Source organism: Microcaecilia unicolor, chromosome 1 (assembly GCF_901765095.1).
Source record: "Microcaecilia unicolor chromosome 1, aMicUni1.1, whole genome shotgun sequence".
In the NCBI taxonomy this organism is placed as follows: Eukaryota; Metazoa; Chordata; class Amphibia; order Gymnophiona; family Siphonopidae; genus Microcaecilia; species Microcaecilia unicolor.
In genome coordinates this window covers 278,002,481-278,027,442 of record NC_044031.1, presented here as the reverse complement: position 1 = coordinate 278,027,442, position 24,962 = coordinate 278,002,481, and the positions used below count along the sequence as shown (strand labels likewise).

The 24,962-nt window shown below is 42.4% G+C and overlaps 1 protein-coding gene across 4 annotated transcripts in view; it reads right to left on the bottom strand.

The window, feature by feature from the left end:
* RBFOX2 (RNA binding fox-1 homolog 2) overlaps positions 1-3,423 on the bottom strand; it is a 769,335-nt gene extending 765,912 nt beyond the window's left edge. For all 4 annotated transcript variants that reach the window (XM_030206954.1, XM_030206969.1, XM_030206978.1 and 1 more), the window contains exon 1: positions 3,079-3,423. In XM_030206954.1, the coding sequence (XP_030062814.1) occupies positions 3,079-3,252 (174 nt within the window). In that variant the 5' untranslated portion in view covers positions 3,253-3,423. The remainder of the gene's footprint in view (positions 1-3,078) is intronic.
* Between the last annotated feature and the right edge of the window lie 21,539 nt (positions 3,424-24,962).

Here is a 24,962-nt window from a genome sequence, read left to right as displayed (position 1 = left end):
TGCTGGAGATAGAGATATACTGGCTGAAGGAGGTGATGGCTGTCTGGTATCACTGCTTTCAGTTTCGTAACCTCTATCTCCACCTGCTGGTAGATGGACACAACCCACCAGTTTCTGAATTCATCTGCTGCAGAAGCTATGGAATGTCTATTTTTTACAAGACCATGCCCTAACACAGCTTTGAGAAACATGATTCATGTTGGTGGAGGTCCTACATAATCAAAGGAGTTATTTTGGAGTTGTAAATATTTACGATAAATAATACTTTCGATATTAAAGCAATGATAGAAATATACATGCACAACTGTGGCGTTCTCCTTAGAAGCTGATGATGAACTGAGCAAGGCCCTGGGCTAAGTCCTAATGTAAAAGCTAGAGGCTTCTTCCCAGTTCGTATTTACCCATACTTATGTGTTTAAGTTAGACTGAAAATTAAAACAATGGGCTGTTCGTCTTATTAGTATTGATTACCTCCGCTATTACAAACTTAGGTTTAGGTACTTCCTATTTTGCCTTTAAACCTCGGGCAGCACCAGTAGCTGAATGTGGAAAAGAGTACAGTAGTAAGAGCAAAGCAACATGCTCTTGCTGCTGTAAAACAGCAGTTAGAGATGAACTGATGTTGGCATTGGGGTGGAGGAGGCGGATGCAGACAGGGGATGCCAATGCACCAGAGCAAAGGTTGAATCAGGGCAACACAACCCCTTGAGCCAGCACTAGCATAGTAACTTTACAACACCCCCCCCCCTGACAACAACAAAACAAAAGCCAACATTCAACACTGCTGGCATGCAAGTTTGATAACGTTTATTACTACACAATGGTGTAGCATGGTATTTCAACTCTTTTGGGACAGAAATGTATTAAGCATTTGTCTACAGACAAAAATAGAAAAAACACTGTAGTATGTTAAATCAGGCATATTTATTAAAGGTTTTCTCCATTAGGGCAAATGCTTAGTAGGCAGAGCCCATAGCTAAGCCCATAGGCGCCCGGTATAAGAGGCTTGGACAGGCTAAGCCTCCCCTGCTGTGCTCTGAGAGGTTTAAATTGTTGATTTACCTCCATCCTCACAGCAGGAGCTGCAGTGAAAGCCCTCTAGCCTTGTGTAACCAATTGTAGAAATTGGTTTATGGTTTGTTTACCTTACTGCTGGGAGAGCAGGAGGAGGGGGGGTTGGCTGGGTTGCCAGGGAGATATTTAAGGAGGATGACTTCCTGACCTGCACTGAGAACAGATAGCAGCAGAATCGGACAACCAAACATCAAAGGTAGAAAAGATCATTTTATTTTCATTATAGTGTTTGGAATATGTCCACTTTGAGAATCAGGTGCTCAACATTAAAAGTTTATATTTACTTATTTATGGCATTTTATCCCACATTAAACATGAATTAGGGTGTTTTGTGGCTCTACAAGAGAATTGTGATGATATGATCCCTTGTTTCATATTGTTGAGGGTCTGCATTTTCCGTATGGGTGGTATATTGGTGTATTAGGTTCTGCCCAGTGTAATATTTATGGTACAGTTAGGTTCTGAGTGTGTTTTTGCACAAAGTTGTGCATAGTGTTTTACAGTTGAGCAATTGTGCTTAGAATATGCTTTGAGCAACCACTTTATTCTTTGACATATGATACATATCAAATATCTAAATTTAATAAAAGGTATTGTGACTTATTTTTATTTATTTTTTTCTGTGTGTTATCAAACAATTATGGATTTAAGCTCCACCCCTGGCCCCACCCCCTTTAGCCTCTCCAAACAGTTGGGCCACCGACCGCCTATGGCTAAGCCATTAAAGACCTTCAATGTAAGTTTTAGGGCCCTGTTTACTAAGCCACGCTGTAGGTACGCAAACATTTTTTATTTATTTTATTGCATTTGTATCCCACATTTCCCACTTCTTTGCAGGCTCAATGTGGCGTGCGCTAACACTAGAGCCACCCAGTATGTTATATCAGGCATATTTACTAAAAGTTTTCTCCATTAGGGGAAATGCTTAGTAGGCAGTACCCATAGTTAAGCTATTAAAACCCATCAGTGCAAGTTTTAGGGCCCTGTTTACTATGTTGCACTGTAGGTGTGCAAACATTTTAGCGTGTGCTAACTCTACAGACACCCATAGTAATACAATGGGTGTCTCTATTTTTAGCTTGCCTACAGCACAGTTTAGTAATCTGGGCCCTAGATTATGTTATCGTGGTTTTAAGAATAGTTGATTCAAAAGGAAAACTTTCTAATTTATGCATAAAATAAAATTAAACATTTACTTTGAAAAATGGAATCGTGTTTTTCCCCACTGATTTTCTCAGTTTCATTCTAATTGAAATATACACTGACAACTTTCCTGGAAAAACAAACTACCCTAATGACCTGTTAAAGCCCCACTGCGTTCTAGGTCAGGATAGCTGGGCTTCTTTTCCATATCCGCAGACCACCTCTACTTAACTAGTAAGAGGAACCCATTAAATACCCCCCCCCCCCCCCCCCCCCCCCCCGAGTTCAGGATAACATGTAAATTGAAACTGGAATAAAAACCACGAATAAAACTCGTTCATTTGAAATTCTGGGATAAAATTTTAATAACAAAGATCAAAGTTATCTGGAAAAAATGTTGTTTTTTAAAGAAGTGTATAGTTTTTTTTTAATGTATAAAGAGGTATCTCTCGATATTCAACAAGTTGTTTAGTTTTTTATTTTTGAGGGTGGATTTTCTCCTCCTTAAATACGGCACGGGAGAAAAGCTTAAGCGACAGAGGTCCTTCGGTGGTTGTGTATTTCCCGGAGTCTGGGCTACGGGTGGGGTTCGTTTGGCAGAAAATGGACCGGTTACTATCTGTTCTCAGGATGGGGAAGTGGGAAACGGCTTCTCCAGATTTTCGTATCTGATTTTGCAGCTTTTTTTTTTTTTTTTTGCTGGGCTACGGAGATACAGAAGGTTACCGCTCTGACCGCCCACATCAATAAACGAGCCCTTCAGGCTACCCCATCACAGGCCACACACATAACAGGGGAGGGGAGGAGGATGCTCAAGGATACTGGGAACGACCTTTCCCCTCCCCCTCCACACGTGCCCACCTGCAGTAGCAGAAGCCCGCCCGCCGCCTCCTCTCCTTCCAGCTTCTGCTTCTTACTCTCTCCACTTTCGTCGCCGGCTCCTCCGGGCCCTCGCTCCGGCTCCCGCTTCAGGCCCCGACTGGGGTTGTTCAGCAGCAGCTGTTGTGGCGGTAGTGGTAGTGGCACCTCTGCCATGACCAACTTGACCCCCAACCGTGAAAGCTGAGAGTGAGCGCACGCGCGTATAGGAACGAATGAATAAGAAGATGAGGCGGGATAGGAGTCCGGCGGCGTCTGTGTGGATCCACACAGCACGACGCACCAACTGCAGCAGGCCAGTAGTCTTCTTGTACCGCGCGCGCGGAGACCCTGCTGGTGACGAGGGAGCGCGCGGAAGAGGGGGGAAGGGTGGAGCGAGAGACTAGAAGCCGCGAGCGCGCGCGTCTAGCAACAACACACGGAATGAAGTCACTTGCCACGATCTCAGCTGCAACGGTGTGTACCCAGAGTTACAATCTGGTGTTTTTTTTAATGTGATAAAAAAAGTACATAAAACAACTTGTTATGGAATGACTGACGTTCAACATTTGAAACTTAGAAAAATAAGGACATAGTCCAGTTAAAGCAGTGGCTGACTTCAAAATAAATACACAATTGTACAATTACTATTATATTAAAAGCATACATTGCGTTATGTTCGGCTTAGAATTAAAGGGGAAGTGATACCTGGTCGATATTTAACAGGACAGCCGTGGAAAACCAGGAAGGGAAGTAGGGGACAGTTCAATTAGGAAAAAAAATGATATGGATTATGGACTGCACGAGCGCGATGAGCAGAGCAACGAAGAAGGTCTTGGAGACACTTCGGTCACTTTCGGCCAGTAAGTGCCAGCCTTCGACTATCTACGGAATCGGAAGTTCTCGGAGTTCGGGGTTTACCATTTACAAGGGAATGGATGCATGCTGGACGTTAATGGGGTTGCTGATCGCCTTGACTCCGTTTGTACCTGAGCTAGTTATGTATTTTCTTTTGTTTTCATTTTTCCACTAGACTTGCTACATTTATCTGCCTAGATTGAGAACAGGAGACGGCTATTTGAAGCCAGTAAGCGGAGTCACAAGTACACCCAAAACAATAGCAAACGCTATGGAAAGCAATAGTAAAAGATCACTAGAAATAATGGACTGCCGTGTGTAAAAAGTCAAAAGGAGGAAAGGGAATGTGACTTCATATACGCCTTTCTGTGGAGGGTTAAGTGATAGATAGACAGTGCCTTAAAAAGTGGAGGACAAAATACTTTTTTTTACTTATTTGACTGCTTTTTCATTTATTTGAAAGGTTTCCATATATAGATAAAAATATGAAATCAAAAGTGAATATCAAAAATTATTGCAGCTGTATTTTGTGTTCATTTTTCTACACTGTGCTATACAGTCTATCTATATAATAATTTGTCAATCTGCATCCCTGGATGGCTGGGTTCCTAACCGTATGCAAATGACTACTACCACCACACAGTGGTTCAGGGAAGCAGAGGGACACTCCAACCTGCTGTACATCACATGCCATCTACTGCAACACACCTTAACTACTATCCACCACAATCTGCCAAATTTAAAATAGTGTGTCGGTTCAGAAGTGCAGAACTGACTCCACGTGTTTTCGTCTAACACAGACCGCCCATTTACATTGCGTCGAAATCAGTTTCCTGTAAAATTGACGTTTGCAATGACAATTAACAAACCACAAGGGCAGACTTTGGAAAAAGTTAGCATTTTCTTGCCAGAACCAGTATTTAGTCATGGACAACCTGTATGTGGCATTTTCCCGAGTTCGAAAGTCTTCGGGTGCAATTATAAAAGTCATAGATGGTCCTGAGCAAGGAAAGCTTTTCCCTCATTGTGGCAAAGTTTTCACCAAAAATGTATATAAAGAAATTTTACATAAGTAAAGGAGGATTATATTCTGAAATCTTTCTACGTTATTTTGTATTGTTTTACTTTTATCAAATTGCATAAAGCCAAAACACAAGAAAAGACAAAAAAAAAAAAACATTTGAGGCAGCATGAGGAAGGGGGTCCACGTCCCCTTCCCCGGGAGGATATTCCTGCATTGTAAAGCAGGGGCATAGCCACAGGTGGGCCTGGATGGGCCCAGGCCCAGCCACTTTTGCTCCAGGCCCGCCCAGCCTCTTCTGCCCGCTCTCCCCGTCCGCGTGGTCTGCTCACTTTTACTGCCCTGAAGCACCGTTCTCCCTCCAGCACCAGCGATTCCCATAGCCAGCCTTCTGCCAGTGCGCGTCGTCAGGGCCTCTTCTCAGGCACATCCCGCCTACTCTGTAATTTCCTGCGTCCCACCTTTGCGGAAAACAGGATGTTGCAGAGTAGGCGGGACGCGCCTGAGAAGAGGCTCCGACGACGCGCGCTGGCAGAAGGCTGGCTATGGGAATCGCCGGTGCTGGAGGGAGAACGGCGCTTCAGGTCAGTAAAAATGATCAGAACTGACCATGTGCAGGGGGCTGTCGCAGGGGGGGGGGGTAGCGGGTAGAGAGGAAATGCGGCGGCGGGCAGATGGAGAGGAAATGCGGCGGGCGGGGGGGTGGTAGCGGGTGGAGAGGAAATGCGAGGCCTGTGCCCACCCAGTCCACCTCCAGGACCATCTAAAAATTAAACTCTGGCTACGCTATGTCACAAAAAAACATTGGACATCAGAGCTTTAAAGATTCAAGAATATGCCCGTTCATCTTTGTCGGGTACATCTTCAAACAGCTCTCTTCAACAGAAACTATTTTCAAAGAAAGATTCTTCAAAGACTTTGAAGTCATCAATAACAACTACTGAAGAATTACCTGCTCTCCCCCTTGCTTGTATGCCCGGGGATCAGGTCTTGCCACTGCCTGCTGTCCCCCTTGCTATTCATCCTAGGGATCAGGAGTCAGCATTTTCAGTGGCTCAAGAAATGCTTGACACCATCATCACACACAACATCATGACACACGATGCCAAGATTGGTGTCGAGGATAAGATGCAACTATTACTGGACCAACCTGCGGTACTTTCCCCAGCAAAGAGTACAAGAGCTGCTACTGTGTCGGTGCTGAGACAGCATCATCGCCATTGAACATCTATGTCATCAGCCTCTCCACCATGCAAACGAAGCCGGCATTTTTCTGGGGCTAATGTTGCAGAGCATTACTCTCATAAATGAAGTAAGTCTTGGCATCGACATGATTCCACTTTGCCTTCAGGTTAGGCACTTTCTTCCAGATCTCGCTCCACATGTGTTTTTCATTCACACTCATGTGTTACTACGTCGGCATCAAGTCAACATAATACTCAAGTACCATCTAATTTGTTACAATTGCTTGCGCATTTTTTACAACAACAGGATGCAGGTACTACTTTTAACACCATCGGCTCCGCTATTACAGCAGTCTTCAGTACCGGAGGATAAACCATCAACTTCAAGATTACAGTATCAGCAAATTTCACTAAGACAAGACACTTGGTTGTTGTCCTCTTCTTCACCTCAAAGGGGGGGAATTACTTCCACAATCAGTATCCTCATCTTTGAATTCTCAGGCAGTATCCTGCCCTCAATCTCCTGCTAGTCAGACTGCACAGGAGTCTAAATTACAATTCAGCCATCAGTCCTCTGAGAAGTAAGTGCAGCCTGTAGAAGAAAATATCTCTTATTCAAAATTTTGCTTAAATTAGCACAGACTTTGGAATTGCAACTCTCTTCTCAGTCAATTCAGTCTTCTGATAAAAGAACTGTAACTAACTATTTGAACATAACAAAAGAGAACATAGCATTACCAGTAAGATCACTATAAAAGACATTCCTAATCATCCACCACCAAAAGATCTTAAATGGATGGATATAATGGTGAGACGCTAGTTTTAATATGCTATGCTTTCAGCACGCATTTCAGTCCATAGTTTTCACCATATAAATATATACCATGTGAGAGTGCAGGTGAAAGGGGATCCGGGAAGGCATGAAGAAAGGGGGTACAGGGAGCTGGGGAATCCCAACGGGGCAGATTTCATGTGCACAACACCCACATTCAGAAAGCTGGGCTACCGGAGGCAGAGAGGTTGGCTGGGTTAAGGAAGACGGGGAGGAACTACCAGTCCCAGAATCCTTCTCTTCCCCACCCGGCTGTGCAAGAGTTAGGGGAGGAGATAGAAGATTGGGAAATGGTCTCTGAGGAAGGTGATGAGGGCCAGCTGGAGAGATTGGGGCGGGGGGAGTTGAAGAGGAGGATAAAATGGAGATTACTGAAGGACTAGGGGAGGAACAGATGGAGATTGGAGCCCTGACTCAAACCCAAAAAGCTGCTGTAAGAGGGTGGCTAGCTGTACCTTGGAGAGCCTGGTGGAAGACCGGAGGAGAGAGGCTGAGGCACTGGGGGAAATCACTACTAAAGAGGAAACAGGTGCAGCCTGTGGGAGAGAAAGAGAGCTGGGCACAATTGAAACCCCAGCCTGAACCAGGTGGGAATAAAGCTGTGTAACCGTGCTGTAAGAAGGTGCAAGAACGACTGTGTAACTGTTTCATACTAAAAAGGTCTGGGCTGCAACCTACCAAGCTATTTGGTTTTTCCCTCTGATAATGTACTGTTCCCTAAGTGAAGTAATCTGAGCTAAAGTGAAGTTATATGGACTGTTTTTGGAACCTGAGTTTGAAGTTATATGGACTGTTTTTGAACCTGAATTTGACTGTGTTGAACCTGAATTGTGCTCTGGGCTGCTAGCCTAAACAACCTGGAGTGAAGGGTGTTTTGTTGATTTGAAGCAAGAAAATAAAAGCTCTTACTTATAAACAGTGGGCTTTGAATGTGCCTCTGTGAAAGGAATGGAGGGAGGAGGAAGTCCTGGGAGTTCACAGGGCCTGGAGTCAAGGCTCAGAGGAGCCAGATTGCTGTGGAGTGAAAGCAACAGTCGTGTGGAGGAAGAGGCAGCTAAGCAGGGTCGAGCCTGGCTGGGTCCTGGATGGGCAACCCAGCTACAACTATCATGGACAATCTGGCAAAGATCTAGTCAGTACTACCAGAAGATCAAGTTCCTCATTTTCAAGAAACTATGCTGAATCTAGATGAATGCTCTAAACAAATGAATAGAGCAGCACATGATAATTTTGGATACATCTATATGAAAAACAGCTACTGCTATAGCATCCAGTTGGCCTGCATGGTTACGAGCTTCAGCATTTGGAGAGATTTCTTGTTTGGAGAAAAAGTAAAAGAACTAATCGACGGACTTAGAGAAGATTATACTACATTGAATACGTTAGAACAAGATAAAACTCAGCTTTATTATACGACGTGCACAAGACGAGCTAGAACTAGACGAAACAACCCTAGAATTAGCAATGCGTGGGGGAGGGGGCAGAGGCAGTGTATCCCAGATATATCTTGCATTGTTGGGAAGGACTGACCCTCAAGGTGCCTACCACAAGAAGTGGGAGAAAGAGCTACAAACCATCCATCCCAAAGCAACATGGATGAGTAGCTACAAATACTTACTTAAAGTCTCTTCATCACAGTCTATAAATGAAAATGGATTCAAAATACTATACTGGTGGTATTACACCCCAGATAGACTACAAAAGATATATCCGGGAACCTCAGGGCAATGTTGGCGAAAGTGTGGCCTTCAGGGCACATTTTACCATATATGGTGGGAATGTGAGAAAGTAAAACGGTTTTGGGATGAGGTGGTGAAGTTGGTAAATAATGTATTACAACAGCCATACCCGAAAAGGGTAGAACATTGCCTTCTCCATTTTAGGCCCAGGTCAATCGCTAGTGGCCAACACAGGCTGGCCACTCAGTATTTTGTAGTGGCTAAGATAGCACTAGCACGGGCCTGGAAGCAAGCTGAAACACCAACATTGCACAAGGTGACTCAAAAAGTAGACTTTCTTTACCAGATGTCGAAACTGACGGCCAAGCGGAAAGGCTCCATGATGACCTTCACAAGAATATGGTCATTATATGAACAATTCCAAGAGCAAGAGCCAACACCACTGGACTGAGGGGGGAGGGAGGGAGGGAGGATAGGGGAAGGGAACAAGGAGTAGATATTGGTTGAAGATTCATGTAATTGGCTTGATATGTTTGCATATTGTTGCATTATTAATAAAATACTTAAATAAAAAAGAAAATGCCCCTCCACGTCAGGCAGATGTAATAGTGACTGATGAGATGAATAAAGGAGCATCTGAGGCAATATAATGCAACAAGAAAAAAAACAAAAAAAAAAAACAAGATAAAACTTCACTAACTAAATCCAATTATAAAAATGTACTATATTACGGCGGACCTAAGATGGCGGTGCAATAGGTTGTACGGAACAGCAGCTCTGAACCCGACTTGGTAAAAATTATTTCCTCGAGGAAGAATGCCACATACTAAAAGAAAGGGGACAATGAAGGTAGTTCCCCCACCTACCTCAACTCCCACGGCACCTCAGTCAGGTCTTGAGTGCTATTTCGCGCCTATTTCCCGAACAACAGGAGATACGGATCCTATAGCGGGGTCCTCTGGGGAAGCGGAGGCCCTGCTAGGAGAGGAAATATCCCTTTCACCACCTGCAATTGTGAGACCTCCATGCCCGGCGTCCACGACGGGGCCCGATGAACAGCGACGCCCTACCGGAAGTGTTTCGGGTGAAGCTGTTAGTGAGGGGCGGGAAGCGCCGGAGAAGACGCCGAAACCACAAGAAACATCTTTAAGAACTACGAGAGAGGTAAATCTGACAATGATTTGGACAATGTTGGGAAAAATGGACGAGACATTACAACAAACTTCAGGAGAAGTGAGTACATTTAAAAAAAAGTTTCAAGAGTTGAATTTAAAGGTGGACCAGTTAAAAACGGATATTGCTGAAAAAATGACTGATTTCCAAAATAAAGCTGACGCTTTTCAAGAGTTTAAAGTTAGTGTGGTTAAAGATAATGCTGATATTCGAAGGAAACTGGATCAAATTGAGAATTTCAATAGAAGATTAAACTTGAGACTATTGAACTTTCCCAAACTCCCTGGGACTAATTCTTATGATTTATTCAAAAAATACTTAAATGAAGTTTTAAAAATGCCTCTGGAAGCAATGCCGCCTATTAACAAGATATATTACATTTCAAGCCCCAAAGGAGAGAATGGGAAAAAACAGAATGGACAACACTCTAACTTAGACATTGAGAATACTTCAGCTATACTAGAACAGACGGTGGATGAAAATGTAGACCGGTCCACTTTGATAGTCTCCCTGGTTTTCGAACAGGATTTGAATAATATAATGAAACTTTATTTTAAAAACCTTCAAACCTGTTTTGGTGGGATAAAAGTACAAATCTTCCCTGATGTTACTAAATCGACTCAACTGAGAAGGAAAGCTTTTCTAGCATTAAAATCAAGAACACTGGAAATAGGCGGGATGTTTTTTCTTGCCTATCCGTGTAAATGTTTAGTCAGGTTGGGTCAGGTTAAATACACTTTTTTCTCACCAGATAGTCTAAAATCATTTCTAGATTCTAAACAAATTTAATAGCCAAATAATTTGGGAATATTTGCGCCACCTTATTTTCCTTTTATAAGTTTAATTTAAAATTTCTTCCCTAACTCTGTTCGCCTCAGGATTAAATGTGGTCTAAGGAAGCTTAAAATATATGTTTGTGACAATATGTATTAATTTCTTTTTTAGTTTTAATTGCTTATATGGGAAATTATTGAATTTCTGTTAATGTAATTATTGCTGTATTTCAAAACAAGTGTAATCTTGTTAAAATTGAAAATTAATAAATAAATTGAAAAAAAAAATGTACTATATTACTCATCAAGATCTTGTTTTTATCAACTAAAAACTTACAACAACCCTAGGTCTTCCTATGCTTTCATACAGGTACGTCAACATCCTCAATTTCCAAGTCAGAATTCCAGATACAGGAAGGGTAAAAAGCCTCCACCATAACCCCAGACTAAACTTTTACCTAAGTTTTGACATTCTGCAGGAAAATAACTTTCCATTAGGAGGCAGATCACAGAGGTTTTATGCTGCTTGGGAAAAAGTTACCACAGACAGATGGATTTTATAAATTATTCAAAGAGGCTATCAACTGAATTCCCATCAATGTCTACCTTTAAATCCATCGCGATTTCATAGGATGCCAACATTCCATAATTTATTGCTGCAACAGGAGTTACAAATTACTTATGGTTCATGCCATTGAACCATTCCCAATCTCAGAGAGAAACAAAGGGTTCTATTCCAAATACTTTCTCATTAAAAAAAAGACAGAGGTAATTGGGCGATTCTAGGCCTCAGACACCTCAACAAATACATTTGCAAAGAAAATTTCTGTATGATTACAATTGCAACCATTCTACCATACCTTCAACATCAGGTCCGGCTTTCGTCCTTGGATCATCAAGATGCATATTTACACATCCCGATTCATCCAGCATCTCAACGTTATCTCAGTTTTGTAGTCAATTCCCAACACTATCAATACCGAGTAATTCCTTTCAGCCTCACCTCGGCTCCCAGAGTTTTCACCAAATGCATAGTGGCAGCGGAAGCCCATCTCCATCACAAGGGAGTGTTTCTCTTCCCTTATCTGGATTATTGGTTGATAGCAGCTTCGTCATTACAAGAAAATCAAGCCACATTAAACCTCACAGTATGCCTTCTCGCAGAGTTAACTTTCATAGTAAACCACAGAAAATCACATATGACCCCAACACAATGGTTGGAAATCAGTGGGGTAGAACTCCTTTCCACTATTTCAATAGCACGCTTACCGCTTTCCAGGGTAACAGTAATAACTCAGTTCATCATGTCCAATTTCTGCAGGTAACAACAGCCAAAACTATGTTGATTCTTCTGGGACATATGGCCTCAACAGTCAGTGTAATCTCACTTGCAAGACTTCACATGCAACCCCTGCAATGGTACTTGAAACAAAGATGGATTCAAGCACTTCGGCCTCTGAATTTCAAAATATACCTAACACATCAAAATCAAAATTCTTTAACATGGTGGACTCATCCAATCTTTCATGAGGCGTACTGTTCCACAAGCCCCTTCCAATAAAAGTTCTGACAACAGATGCATCCAAAATCAGGTGGGGAGCTCATTTGGACACTTATTTCACACAGGGAGCGTGGTCTCAACAGGAAACATACTATTTGATCAACCTTTTGGAACTCAGGACATTCAGGTTAGCTCTTCAGACCTTCCAGGATCTTTTAACCAACCAAATAATTCAAATCCACACAGACAACCAAGTTGCCATGTATTATATAAACAAGCAAAGAGGCTTAGGATCCCAATTTCTCTGTTGGGAGGCACTTCTAATTTGGAAATTAGTTCCCTCCATTCAATCAACAATACAAGCAATTTGCTTTCCGGTCAGGAACAACTGTTTAGTGGATTCCCTCAGCAGGAGATTACAACTTCATTAATGGTCTTTCAAGATCACAATTATTCAAAAGCTCTTCATATCCCTTCATAATCCCAAGTGCAACAAATTCTGCTCAAAGTGGCCCAATCCAAGGCAAATAGCAGAAGATGCGTTTTCCAAAACTTGGCCAGCAGTTCTTCTAAATGCATTACCTCCAATTCTTTTTATTCCAAGGACATTACTCAAGATAATACAAGACAAGGCCACTTTGATTCTCACAGATTCCACAATACAATATTATCATCAACATCCTGAAAGCCATATACCTACACTCACCTTGAGCTACTACTAAAAAGGTGTGAGCAAAATCCAAATAAATAAATAGCACCTTATTGGTCACGTCAGATTTGGTTTCCAGTGCTCCACCGTCTAGCAATTCACCTGCCACAGTTATTGCCTCAGGATCCAGATATGATTACACAGAATCAAGGTACTCTAATACATCTGGACCTTCACAGACTCAGATTAACAGCGTGGTATCTACAAGTCAACTGATAGATACATCCTTATTTTCTGATTTGGTGTTGCAGATTTTAATGGCATGCAGAAAAGAATTTACACGACGTTCATATTCAGCAAAATGGCATAGATTTCTCCTGTGGTGTAACCAGCACCATTATATTCCAACTATGTTTTTTTTGTTTTGTTTTTTTTACTTTAAAATTTTTTATTGACAAACTTAACAATGTAACAGAGTTATTCATGTACAAATTCTTTTATCTCCCCCTCCTACCCCCTACCCCATCTCTCTCTCCCCCCTCTCCTCCCTCCCCCACTCACCTCCCTCAGCTCCATTACAACTACCTCATTTGGGTCAAGTCCTGGAGTTTGGACCATAACTCAGAAGTTGCATTGTATATGCCCACTCTTTTATCCATGAGCTTCTCCATTTCCCCAACCAGGGACAATTTCAGAGTCCAGTCATGTTAAGGTGGTGCCTGCTCTTGCTTCCAATGTTTCGCTACTACATTCTTGGCCGCTGTTAAACATAGCCTCTTGAAACGTCTCTGCCATTTAGTACCACATCTATTGCCTATACCCAGCAGTTACCACTGTGGTTCACACTGAAACAGTTTGCCTGGGTACTCTGTGATTTTTGTCATTACATTTCTCCAAAATGGTTGCAGTTTACGACAGGACCACCAGATGTGCAGAAAAGATCAAACCTTCTTGGGTTACATTGCTCAAGGAGGTTGAAATCGGAAGTTGCATCATAAGAGGGCAGGACGACGGAGAAGGAGATATAGACATTCCCTCCCTATTTGGATAGTATATAAGATCAGCATACAGTGAGAAGACTCCTGACGCAGGCCTGTATGGCCGAAACACAGCTGTGTCGAGTCCTTTTCTCCCTGCTATCCGTTGACAAATAAAGTTTATTTTTGAATTTCAACAACCAAGTGTTGACGCCTTACATTTTTTATATATATTTTTTTATATATATTTTGTTTTTTTTCTGTTTTTAACTCTTTATTTTTTTCCTCATTTTGTCTTTTTTCTTTTGTTGGTCCTCTTCGCTGTTTTGTTTGTTGCTATTTTTTGCGAAGACTGGTTTCTTCTGTTTTTTGCACCACATGCATGAAACTCAGACATTATTTTACAATTCTGTGGTGGAGGCACAATCATCTTTGGTGACCCTGCTCAATGGGGACAATGACACGTAAGTGCAGATGGTCAACTGCTGGAACAAGGAATCAAGTTTTATAATTACTGACAATGGCAACTATTTAGGCCATGTGTCTTCTCTTTTGGTTTGTCATGATACCAAACTGACTGGGTCTATTAAAAGGAAATACCCTAGGATATAACTCCTATGTGATGGGTGTGAGATCAATGTTGAAGCTATAATGGTATGTGTGCAGGAAGGGGGGATGGATGGTCAAATAAACACTTCTCGCGTGCACCTGGTCATGTCTCATATAGACTATATGTTAGTGACATCATTAACATTTCACAGAGTATGTGGGGTGATCATTGCAGTCCCAACCTTGTCAGATCATGCAATGAAAGGGCTGGATATGTAGGGCATATTAGGGGAAAAAGGCAGGAGAACATGGTGCTTTCAAGTCCATTTATATTGGGATCCCCATTATAAAATGGACATAGTTAAAAAATAGTTTGTAGAAGACAATAGTCACATGTCTCGAACCCCATTTTATTCTGGGAAAGAGCAAAACCTGTTCTAAGGGGGAAAACAATAGCATATGTAGCTGGTAGAGAAAACAGCTAGCAAAGGAATTTTTGTATTTAGAAAAACAAATTGAAAAGTGCAAACAGAGCTGGCTTATTTATAGGATCCAAGAAGCTAGAGACAACTTGCAGGCTGACAGAGTGGCACTGAGTGCTAAAATTCATGAGAAGACTATTAAATCTCAGTTATATTACACCCATAAATTACAGTATATTGCTGTGGGAACTGTACTAGTAAACTGCTGGTGCATCTAGTACATCTCTGGATGAGGCTGCAGTTTTGCAGAGGTCTAACTCATAGGGACACCATAGTTACAAACAATGCTCAGTTGAATTATTTATTCTCTCAGTATTATAAAGCTTTTTTATCAATGTCAGACAGTCTCACCAGAGGATGTACATTCCTATGTATCTTCATTGAATCTACCACAAATAAGTACATATGTATTGCCATACCGGGACAGACTGAAGGTCCATCAAGTCCAGCATCCTGTTTCCAACAGTGGCCAATCCAGGTTACAAGTATGCAACTTATCCTTAAAATCGAGCGTGGTACCGGAAGATTGGAAGGTGGCCAATGTAACACCCATTTTCAAAAAAGGCTCCAGGGGAGATCCGGGAAATTATAGACCGCTGAGTCTGACGTCGGTGCTGGGGAAAATGGTAGAGGCTATTATTAAAAACAAAATTACAGAGCACATCCGAGGACATGGATTACTGAGACCAAGTCAGCATGGCTTTTGTGTGGGGAAATCTTGCCTGACCAATTTACTTCAATTCTTTGAAGGAGTGAACAAACATGTGGACAAAGGGGAGTCGGTTGATATTGTGTATCTGGATTTTCAAAAGGCGTTTGACAAGGTACCTCATGAAAGGCTACAGAGGAAATTGGAGGGTCATGGGATAGGAGGAAATGTCCTATTGTGGATTAAAAACTGGTTGAAGGATAGGAAACAGAGAGTGGGGTTAAATGGGCAGTATTCACAATGGAGAAGGGTAGTTAGTGGGGTTCCTCAGGGGTCCGTGCTAGGACCGCTGCTTTTTAATATATTTATAAATGATTTAGAGATGGGAGTAACTAGCGAGGTAATTAAATTTGCTGATGACACAAAGTTATTCAAAGTCGTTAAATCGCGACAGGATTGTGAAAAATTACAAGAGGACCTTACGAGACTGGGAGACTGGGCGGCTAAATGGCAGATGATGTTTAATGTGAGCAAGTGCAAGGTGATGCATGTGGGAAAAAAGAACCCGAATTATAGCTACGTCATGCAAGGTTCCACGTTAGGAGTTACGGACCAAGAAAGGGATCTGGGTGTCGTCGTCGATAACACACTGAAACCTTCTGCTCAGTGTGCTGCTGCGGCTAAGAAAGCGAATAGAATGTTGGGTATTATTAGGAAAGGTATGGAAAACAGGTGTGAGGATGTTATAATGCCGTTGTATCGCTCCATGGTGCGACCGCACCTTGAGTATTGTGTTCAATTCTGGTCGCCGCATCTCAAGAAAGATATAGTAGAACTGGAAAAGGTGTAGCGAAGGGCGACTAAAATGATAGCGGGGATGGGACGACTTCCCTATGAAGAAAGACTAAGGAGGCTAGGGCTATACAGCTTGGAGAAGAGACGGCTGAGGGGAGACATGATAGAGGTATATAAAATAATGAGTGGAGTGGAACAGGTGGATGTGAAGCGTCTGTTCACGCTTTCCAAAAATACTAGGACTAGGGGGCATGCGATGAAACTACAGTGTAGTAAATTTAAAACAAATCGGAGAAACTTTTTCTTCACCCAACGTGTAATTAAACTCTGGAATTCGTTGCCGGAGAAAGTGGTGAAGGCGGTTAGCTTAGCAGAGTTTAAAAAGGGGTTGGACGGATTCCTAAAGGACAAGCCCATAAATCACTACTAAACGGACTTGGAAAAATCCAAAATTCCAGGAATAACATGTATAGAATGTTTGTACGTTTGGGAAGCTTGCCAGGTGCCCTTGGCCTGGATTGGCCGCTGTCGTGGACAGGATGCTGGGCTCGATGGACCCTTGGTCTTTTCCCAGTATGGCATTACTTATGTACTTACAGTATGTACTTAAGTACCTGGCAAGATCCCAAAATAGTACAATACATTTTATGCTGCTTATCCTAGAAATAAGGAGTGGATTTTCCCCGTCATTTTAATAATGGCTTATGGACTTTTCTATTAGGAAGCTATCTAAACCTTTTTTAAACCCTGTAAGCTAACTGCATTTACTATATCTCTGGCTTTGAATTCCAGAGTTTAATTACATGTTGAGCTTAGAAATATTTTCTACGCTTCGTTTTAAATTTACTACTTTCTAGCTTCATTGCTTGCCCCCTAGTCCTAGTATTTTTGGAAAGAGTAAACAAGCAATTCACATCTACCCACTCCACTCCATTCATTATTTTATAGACCACTATCATATCTCCCCTCAGCCATCTTTTCTCCAAGCTGAAGAGCCCTAGCTGCTTCATCCTTTCCACATAGGGAAGTCGTCCCATCCCCTTTATCATTTTTGTCGCCCTTCTCTGTACCAGTTCTAATTCCAATCTATCTTTTTTGAGATGCGGTGACCAGAATTGAACACAATATTCGAGGTGTGGTCGCACCATGGAGTGATACAAAGGCATTATAATGTCCTCATTTTTGTTTTCCATTCGTTTCTTAATAATGCCTAACATTCTATTTGCTTTCTTAGCCGCACACTGAGTAGAGGGTTTCAACATATCATCAATGATGATGCCTAGATTCCATTCCTGGTTGGTAACTCCTAATGTGGAACCGTGCATTACGTAGATACAGCTTGGGTTCCTCTTTCCCACATGCATCAATTTGCAGTTGCTCACATTAAACATCATCTGCCATTTGGATGCCCAGTCTCCCAAGGTACTCTTGTAATTTTTCACAATACTCTTGCAATTTAACAACTTTGAATAACGTTGTGTCATCAGCAAATTTAATTACCTCACTAGTTATTCCCATATCTAGATAATTTATAAATGATCTACTAGATGTTAAAAAGCAGCGGTCCCAGCACAGACTCCTGAAGACTCCACTATCTATCTTCTCCAAATACTGATCATTTAACCCTACTCTCTGTTTTCTTTTAACCAGTTTTTAATCCACAATAAAACACTACTTCCTATCTCATGACTTTCCAATTTCCTTTGGAGTCTTTCATGAGGTACTTTGTCAAACGCCTTTTGAAAATCCAGACACATATCGACCAGCTCACCTTTATCCCCATGTTCAATCACCCCTTCAAAGAAATGTAGTAGATCGATGAGGCAAAATTTCCCTTCACTAAATCCATGTTGGCTTGGATTCCAGGGCTCTGTCCTTTCCTGGTTCTCTTCCTACCTCTCCCTCCACACCTTTAGTGTTCACTCTGGTGGATCCTCTTCTACTTCTATCCCTCTGCCTGTCGGCGTACCTCAGGGTTCTGTTCTTGGTCCCCTCCTCTTTTCTATCTACACTTCTTCCCTTGGTTCATTAATCTCATCCCATGGCTTTTCCTACCATCTCTATGCTGATGACTCCCAAATCTACCTTTCTACCCCTGATATCTCACCTTGCATCCAAACCAAAGTTTCAGCGTGCTTGTCTGACATTGCTGTCTGGATGTCTCAACGCCACCTGAAATTAAATATGACCAAAACCAAGCTTCTCATTTCCCCCCCCCCCCCCCCCCCAAACCCACCTCCCCCCATTTTCTATTTCTGTTGATGGCTCTCTCATTCTCCCTGTCTCCTCAGCTCGAAACCTTGGGGTCATCTTTGACTCTTCTCTCTCCTTCTCTGCTCATATCCAGCAGATTGCCAAGACCTGTCGTTTCTTTCTTTACAACTTCCGTAAAATCCACCCCTTTCTTTCCGAGCACTCTACCAAAACCCTCATCCACACCCTTGTCACCTCTCGTTTAGACTACTGCAATCTGCTTCTTGCTGGCCTCCCACTTAGTCACCTCTCCCCTCTCCAGTTGGTTCAAAACTCTGCTGCCCGTCTCATCTTCCGCCAGGGTCACTTTACTCATACTACCCCTCTCCTCAAGACCCTTCACTGGCTCCCTATCCATTTTTGCATCCTGTTCAAACTTCTTCTACTAACCTATACATGTACTCACTCTGCTGCTCCCCAGTATCTCTCCACACTCGTCCTTCCCTACACCCCTTCCCGTGCACTCCTCTCCATGGATAAATCCTTCTTATCTGTTCCCTTTCTACACTACTGCCAACTCCAGACTTCGCGCCTTCTGTCTCGCTGCACCCTACACCTGGAATAAACTTCCTGAGCCCCTACGTCTTGCCCCATCCTTGGCCACCTTTAAATCTAGACTGAAAGCCCACCTCTTTAACATTGCTTTTGACTCGTAACCACTTGTAACCACTCGCCTCCACCTACCCTCCTCTCTTCCTTCCCGTTCACATTAATTGATTTGATTTGCTTACTTTATTTATTTTTTGTCTATTAGATTGTAAGCTCTTTGAGCAGGGACTGTCTTTTTTCTATGTTTGTGCAGCGCTGCGTACGCCTTGTAGTGCTATAGAAATGCTAAATAGTAGTAGTAGTAGTAGTAGTAATCCATGCTTTTGAATATGATCTGTAACTTTGTTCTTTATAATAGTCTCTATCTACCATTTTGCCCAGCACCGACGTCAGGCTCACTGGTCTATTATTTCCCTGATCACCTCTGGAACCCTTTTTAAAAATCGGTGTTACATTGGCCACCCTCCAATCTTCTGATACCATGCTTGATTTTAAAGATAAATTATATATTACTAACAATAGTTCTGCAAGTTAATTTTTCAATTCTATCAATACTCTGGGTTGTATACCATCCGGTCCCGGTGATTTGCTACTCTTCAATGTTGTCAAATTGTCCCATTACATATTCCAGGTTTGCAGAGTGCCCCTTTTACCCCTCGGTCATCTAGCGGTCCAACTGATTCTTTTGCCAGCTTCTTGCTTTTAATATACCTAAAACAAAATTTTACTATTCGTTTTTGCCTCCAACGCAATATTTTTTTCAAAGTCTCTGTTTGCCTTCCTTATCAGTGCTTTACATTTGATTTGCCATTCTCTATGTAGTTTCCTATTATTTTCAGTTGGATCCTTCTTCCAAGTTATGAAGGATTTTCTTTTAGCTCTAATTGCTTCCTTCACCTCTCTTTTTAACCATGCCGGCTGTCGTTTGAACTTCCTTCCTCATTTTTAATAGATGGAATATATTTGTCTTGGTCTTCCAGGATGGTATTTTTGAACAGCATCCCCACCTGATGTACATTTTTTACCTTCACTGCTGCTCCTCTAAGTTTTTTTTTTTTCACTGTTTTTCTAATGTTATCATAGTCTCCTTTTTGAAAGTTAATGCTAATGTATTAAAATTTCTGTTTACTTACTGCAGAGCTTATATCAAATCTGATCATGCTATGATCACTGTTATCAAAAGGCACCATCACCATTACCTCCTGCACAAGATCATTCACTCCACTAAGGACTAGGTCTAGAATTGTTCCTCCTCTTGTTGCCTCCTGAACAAGCTGCTCCATAAAGCAGTCCTTGATTCATTCAAGGAATTTCACCTCTGTAGCATGCACTGATGTCAAATTTATATACTGAATCTATGTTGGCGTAATTGAAATCAACCATTATTATCATGTTCCCCAGTTTGTTAGCCTTCCTAATTTCTGATAACATTTCTACATCTGTCTCTCCATCCTAGCTAGGTGGACGGGAATACACTTCTATCACTATCCTTTTCCCCTCTACACATGGAATTTCAATCTATAGGGATTCTAAGATGTGTTTTGTGTCTTGTAGAAGTTTTAGTCTATTTGATTGAAAGCCCTCCTTAACATACAATGCTACCCCTCCACCAATTCAATCCACCCTATCAGTATGATATAATTTGTACCCTGGTATGACAGAGTCTCATTGGTTATCCTCCTTCCACCTGGTCTCAGAAATGCCTATTATATCTAATTTTTCATTTAGTGCAATATATTCTCACTCACCCATTTTATTTCTTAGGCTTCTGGCATTCGCATATGGACATTTCAAACTATGTTTGTTGTTCCTATTTACAACTTTCTCAGTAGTAATAATCAAATCACAAACTACAACAGCTGTCCTAATCCTTCCCTCCTGGAGATACATCCTCAGTACGAGAGGATATTGCTTCCCCTGTTGGGCTGGTCCTGACCACAGAATTATTTATAACTTCACCAGGGTGATGCTCTTAATTTAGGAAACCTCCCTCCTCCAAGGCAGCACAGGGGCTGCCAGACTGGAAGTGGGACTTCTCTAAAATGTCCCTGTAGGCCTCCTCTATGTACCTCTCTGTCTCCCTCAGTTCCTCCGTCCGCTACTGTATCCTCAAGAGAACGGACTAATTCTCTGAGAGCTAGGAGCTCTTTGCATAGAGCACACACATATAATCTCTCAACAGCTGGGAGATAATCATACATGTGACACTCAATGCAAAAGACTGGATAGCACCCCTCACGCTGCTGGACTGCTGTCTGCATCTTAGTATTATAGAATTGTTTAATTAAAACTACTTCAGGTACTAGGGATATTAGATGAATATAAACAGCCTTAAGATTATATGGTATAACGTGTAACTTATTAGGTGTTTGCTTCCCAGAAACTAATTAAATGTAATTAAAAATCTAATACACTTCTCTTGTTATCCTAATTAGAATTATGACTATAAATGAAGAGTTATGCTAGGGGTGGATGGGAGCTGGGAAGGGGATGGGAATGAAGACTGATCTAAGTCCTGCTGTGCCTGTTAGAGGCTGTTAATGCTGTGGTACACAGTTAAAGTTTTAAAACTAGGGGAGGGGAAAGGGGTATAGAGACTAGTTTATAACATTTGCTTTTTCTTTGTATTCTGCCTATCATCAATAACCTATAATTCCTCCTTTAAACCCCAATTTTTAAGTTCCCAAAGCACAGAGCAAAATAATGTTCTCTTACTAGAGAAATGTCTTCTCTCAGAAAGAAAGTTAAGTGGGACCTTTCCTCTCTATATAGTTTTGATTCTAAGGGAACTGCTTCAAACAAACCCATTGAAGCTAACTCAGTAATCAGATTTCCCTCAGTAACCTTTGCAAATATTCTAGTTCCTCACACCATAACACCCAATTCAGGTCAGTAGGATAGAATCTGAGCATTGCTACTATCCTTTTTTAAAGTTCATTGGCTGTTAAGTTTCTACCTCTAGAAAAAGTTTCAGTTTAAAACTATGGGAAAAGGGTTGTACACTATCCAGCTTATAATCGAAAGAGAAAAACGCCTATATTGCGACCCAAATCGGGAGATGGGCGTCTTTCTCCCGTGGGCGCCCAAATTGGTATAATCGAAAGCCGATTTTGGGCGTTTACAACTGCAATCCGTCGTGGAAACGGGTAAAGTTGATGGGGGCATGTTGGAGGCGTGGTGAAGGCAGAACTGGGGCGTGGTTATCGGCCAAGGAGAGATGGGCGTCTTTAGCTGATAATCGAAAAAAAAGGTGTTTTTACCACGATTTTGGGTCACTTTTTTTTTTATCCTTTTTTTTCCACGAACAGGTCCCAAAAAAGTGCCCCAACTGACCAGATGACCACTGGAGGGAATCGGGGATAACCTCCCCGGACTCCCCAAGTGGTCACTAACCCCCTCCCACCAAAAAAAACCCACTTTACAAACTTTTTTTCCAGCCTGTATGCCAGCCTCAAATGCCGTACCCACCTCCATGACAGCAGAATGTGTTCTATCCTCTGACAGCCTTTCCCTGGTTCTGATGTGGCTCTCGGGTGAGTGTGACACCTTTTCTGTTATGCGCACTGCAAAGTCACATCAGCAGTGCATTGTGGTGGGTGTAGGGTATTGGGTTCCGTGATTCCAGCAGCTTGTGGCAAATGTTCACGATGTTGGTAGTTGGTAGGCTCTACTCCCATGGTGCTTTTCCCCCTGCTTACTGGGTCAGAGTGTGCCCTGTTTTGTTTCCGGTAGTCCATGAGGTAGTGGCCATTTTTGTAAGCCAGTTTTAGATCCCTTTCACGTGTTAGCCACGTTACAGAACTTAGTTCTTACCTTGAATGTGGCTGAAAGAGGGCATTGTACAGCATTCTGCCAGCTCTGACCTACTGCTCATCTCAGTACCAGGGAGACTCGTTGCCAGTGGGGCACAACCTCTGATCTGCAGTTAACTGTGAGTAAGCGTGCTTATTCCAATAAAGGACATTTTCAGAGAGATTAGTCTTCAGGTGTCAACTGCTGTGCCAATGTTATATAGCAGCAACTAGTCCTAGAGGCCTGCGTGTATGCAGGTCCCTGGAGCACTTTTAGTGGGTACCGCAGTGCACTTTAGCCAGGCGGACCCAGGCCCATCCCCCCCCTACCTGTAACACTTGTGCTGGTAAATGGGAGGCCTAAAAAACCCACTGTACCCACATGTAGGTGCCCCCTTCACCCCTAAGAGCTATGGTAGTGTTGTACATTTGTGGGTAGTGGGTTTTGGGGGAGGGGGGTTGGGTGCTCAGCACCCGTGGTAAGGGAGCTATGCATGTGGGAGCGTTGTCTGAAGTCCATCGCACTGACCTCTAGGGTGCCCAGTTGGTGTCCTGGCATGTCAGGGGGGCGAGTGTACTACGAATCGTGGCCCCTCCCACAACCAAATGGCTCGGATTAGGACGTTTTTGAGCTGGGCGTTTTTAGTTTCCATTATCGCTAAAAAAAACCAAATGCCCAGCTGAAAAACGTCCATTTTTTAGAAAATACGGTCTGTCCCACCTCTTCACGTACCCGTTTTCAGACATAGACGCCCATGGAGATAGGCGTTCTCGTTCGATTATGCCCCTCCACGGAAACTAGTTAATAATGCTTGCTTCTCTGCTACCTCTCACACTGATCCTCTTTTCTACAACGTTAAAAATGTTTTTGTGGAATAATAAGAAACCTAGGGCCACTATGCACCACCTCTCCTTGCCCATTGGTCGGAGGTTAGCCTTGCTGGATTTGTATAGATATTTGGCCTGTATCATGAGACATTTAATAGATTGGAGAAAAAGAACATCACACTTTACTCCTACTCTCTTTGAGCAACAGCTCATTGCACCAGTGCACATGCTGTATTATCTGCATGCTACAAAGCCTTTTTAAATACTGCCTGCTAAATGTCATCCAATCTTGAAATCTATGAGGCAGGGATGGCACTGGCTAGTCTGCACAAAAATGAACATTTCCCCAAGATCAATGATGTTGCTTCCACTGGGGAGACCCTGATGCCACTAAATTGTACTTGAAACACTGGGCAGATCATGGTTTGAGCTTTGTACGAGATTTGGTAACAGAGGTGAAAATGAACCCCTTTGAGACACTGCAGGAAGAAGAGTGGCTGTTGTTGAGACTCTGGTATGTGTATCTTCAAGTCAACCATTATATTGATACGCTGAATACTACTACTCTGAAGGAAGAATTAATGGATTTAGTGTTTGAAACATTTAGGTCCCCTTTTACCAAACCGTGCTAGCGATTCTCAAGGCAAATGCAATGAAGCCCTTTTCAGCTTACACTGTCTGCTCCCTACTTAGGACTATGAGCAACTGGCCTCTGCTTAGAATAGGGATCTGTTGCGAGATGAACTGCATCTATTGATAAAGAACATTAAAAAGCATTTCAAACCCAGAAACAGGAACATTGCTTGCTTCACTTTTATCTGCTGGACCAACCGTGAAGTTCGTAGTTTTACACCAGCTGGTAATCCCTGACACAACCAGTTTTCAGGCGAAACATGGCCATGTTGGGCACAGATGTCTGAACTCCTGGGAGCCTTTAGTTAACAATGCAAAGATATTTACCTGTAGCAGGTATTGTCCAAGGACAGCAGGCCTTATATTCTCACAGTTGGGTAACACAATCTCACATTGCCTGGTCTGGATCGTGTAAGAAGCTACAAAAACAGAGCTTTGTGGAGTACAGGAGCTGCTCCATAGTGCATGCATGAGTGCCTTCCCACCCTCCGCGAGAGTATGGTTACCGCAGTTAGGTACTACAGCATAAAAAAAGGAAAAAATAGGGGACTACTCCAAGGGGAGGGGGGAGGGTTTGTGAGAATATAAGGCCTGCTGTCCTGGGAGAACACCTACTCCAAGGACAAGTAGGCCATTAATTCTCACACTTGGAGTATCGCTAGCATCCAGGATCAGCAAAATTAACAAACATTGTTCAATTGGGCCCACAAT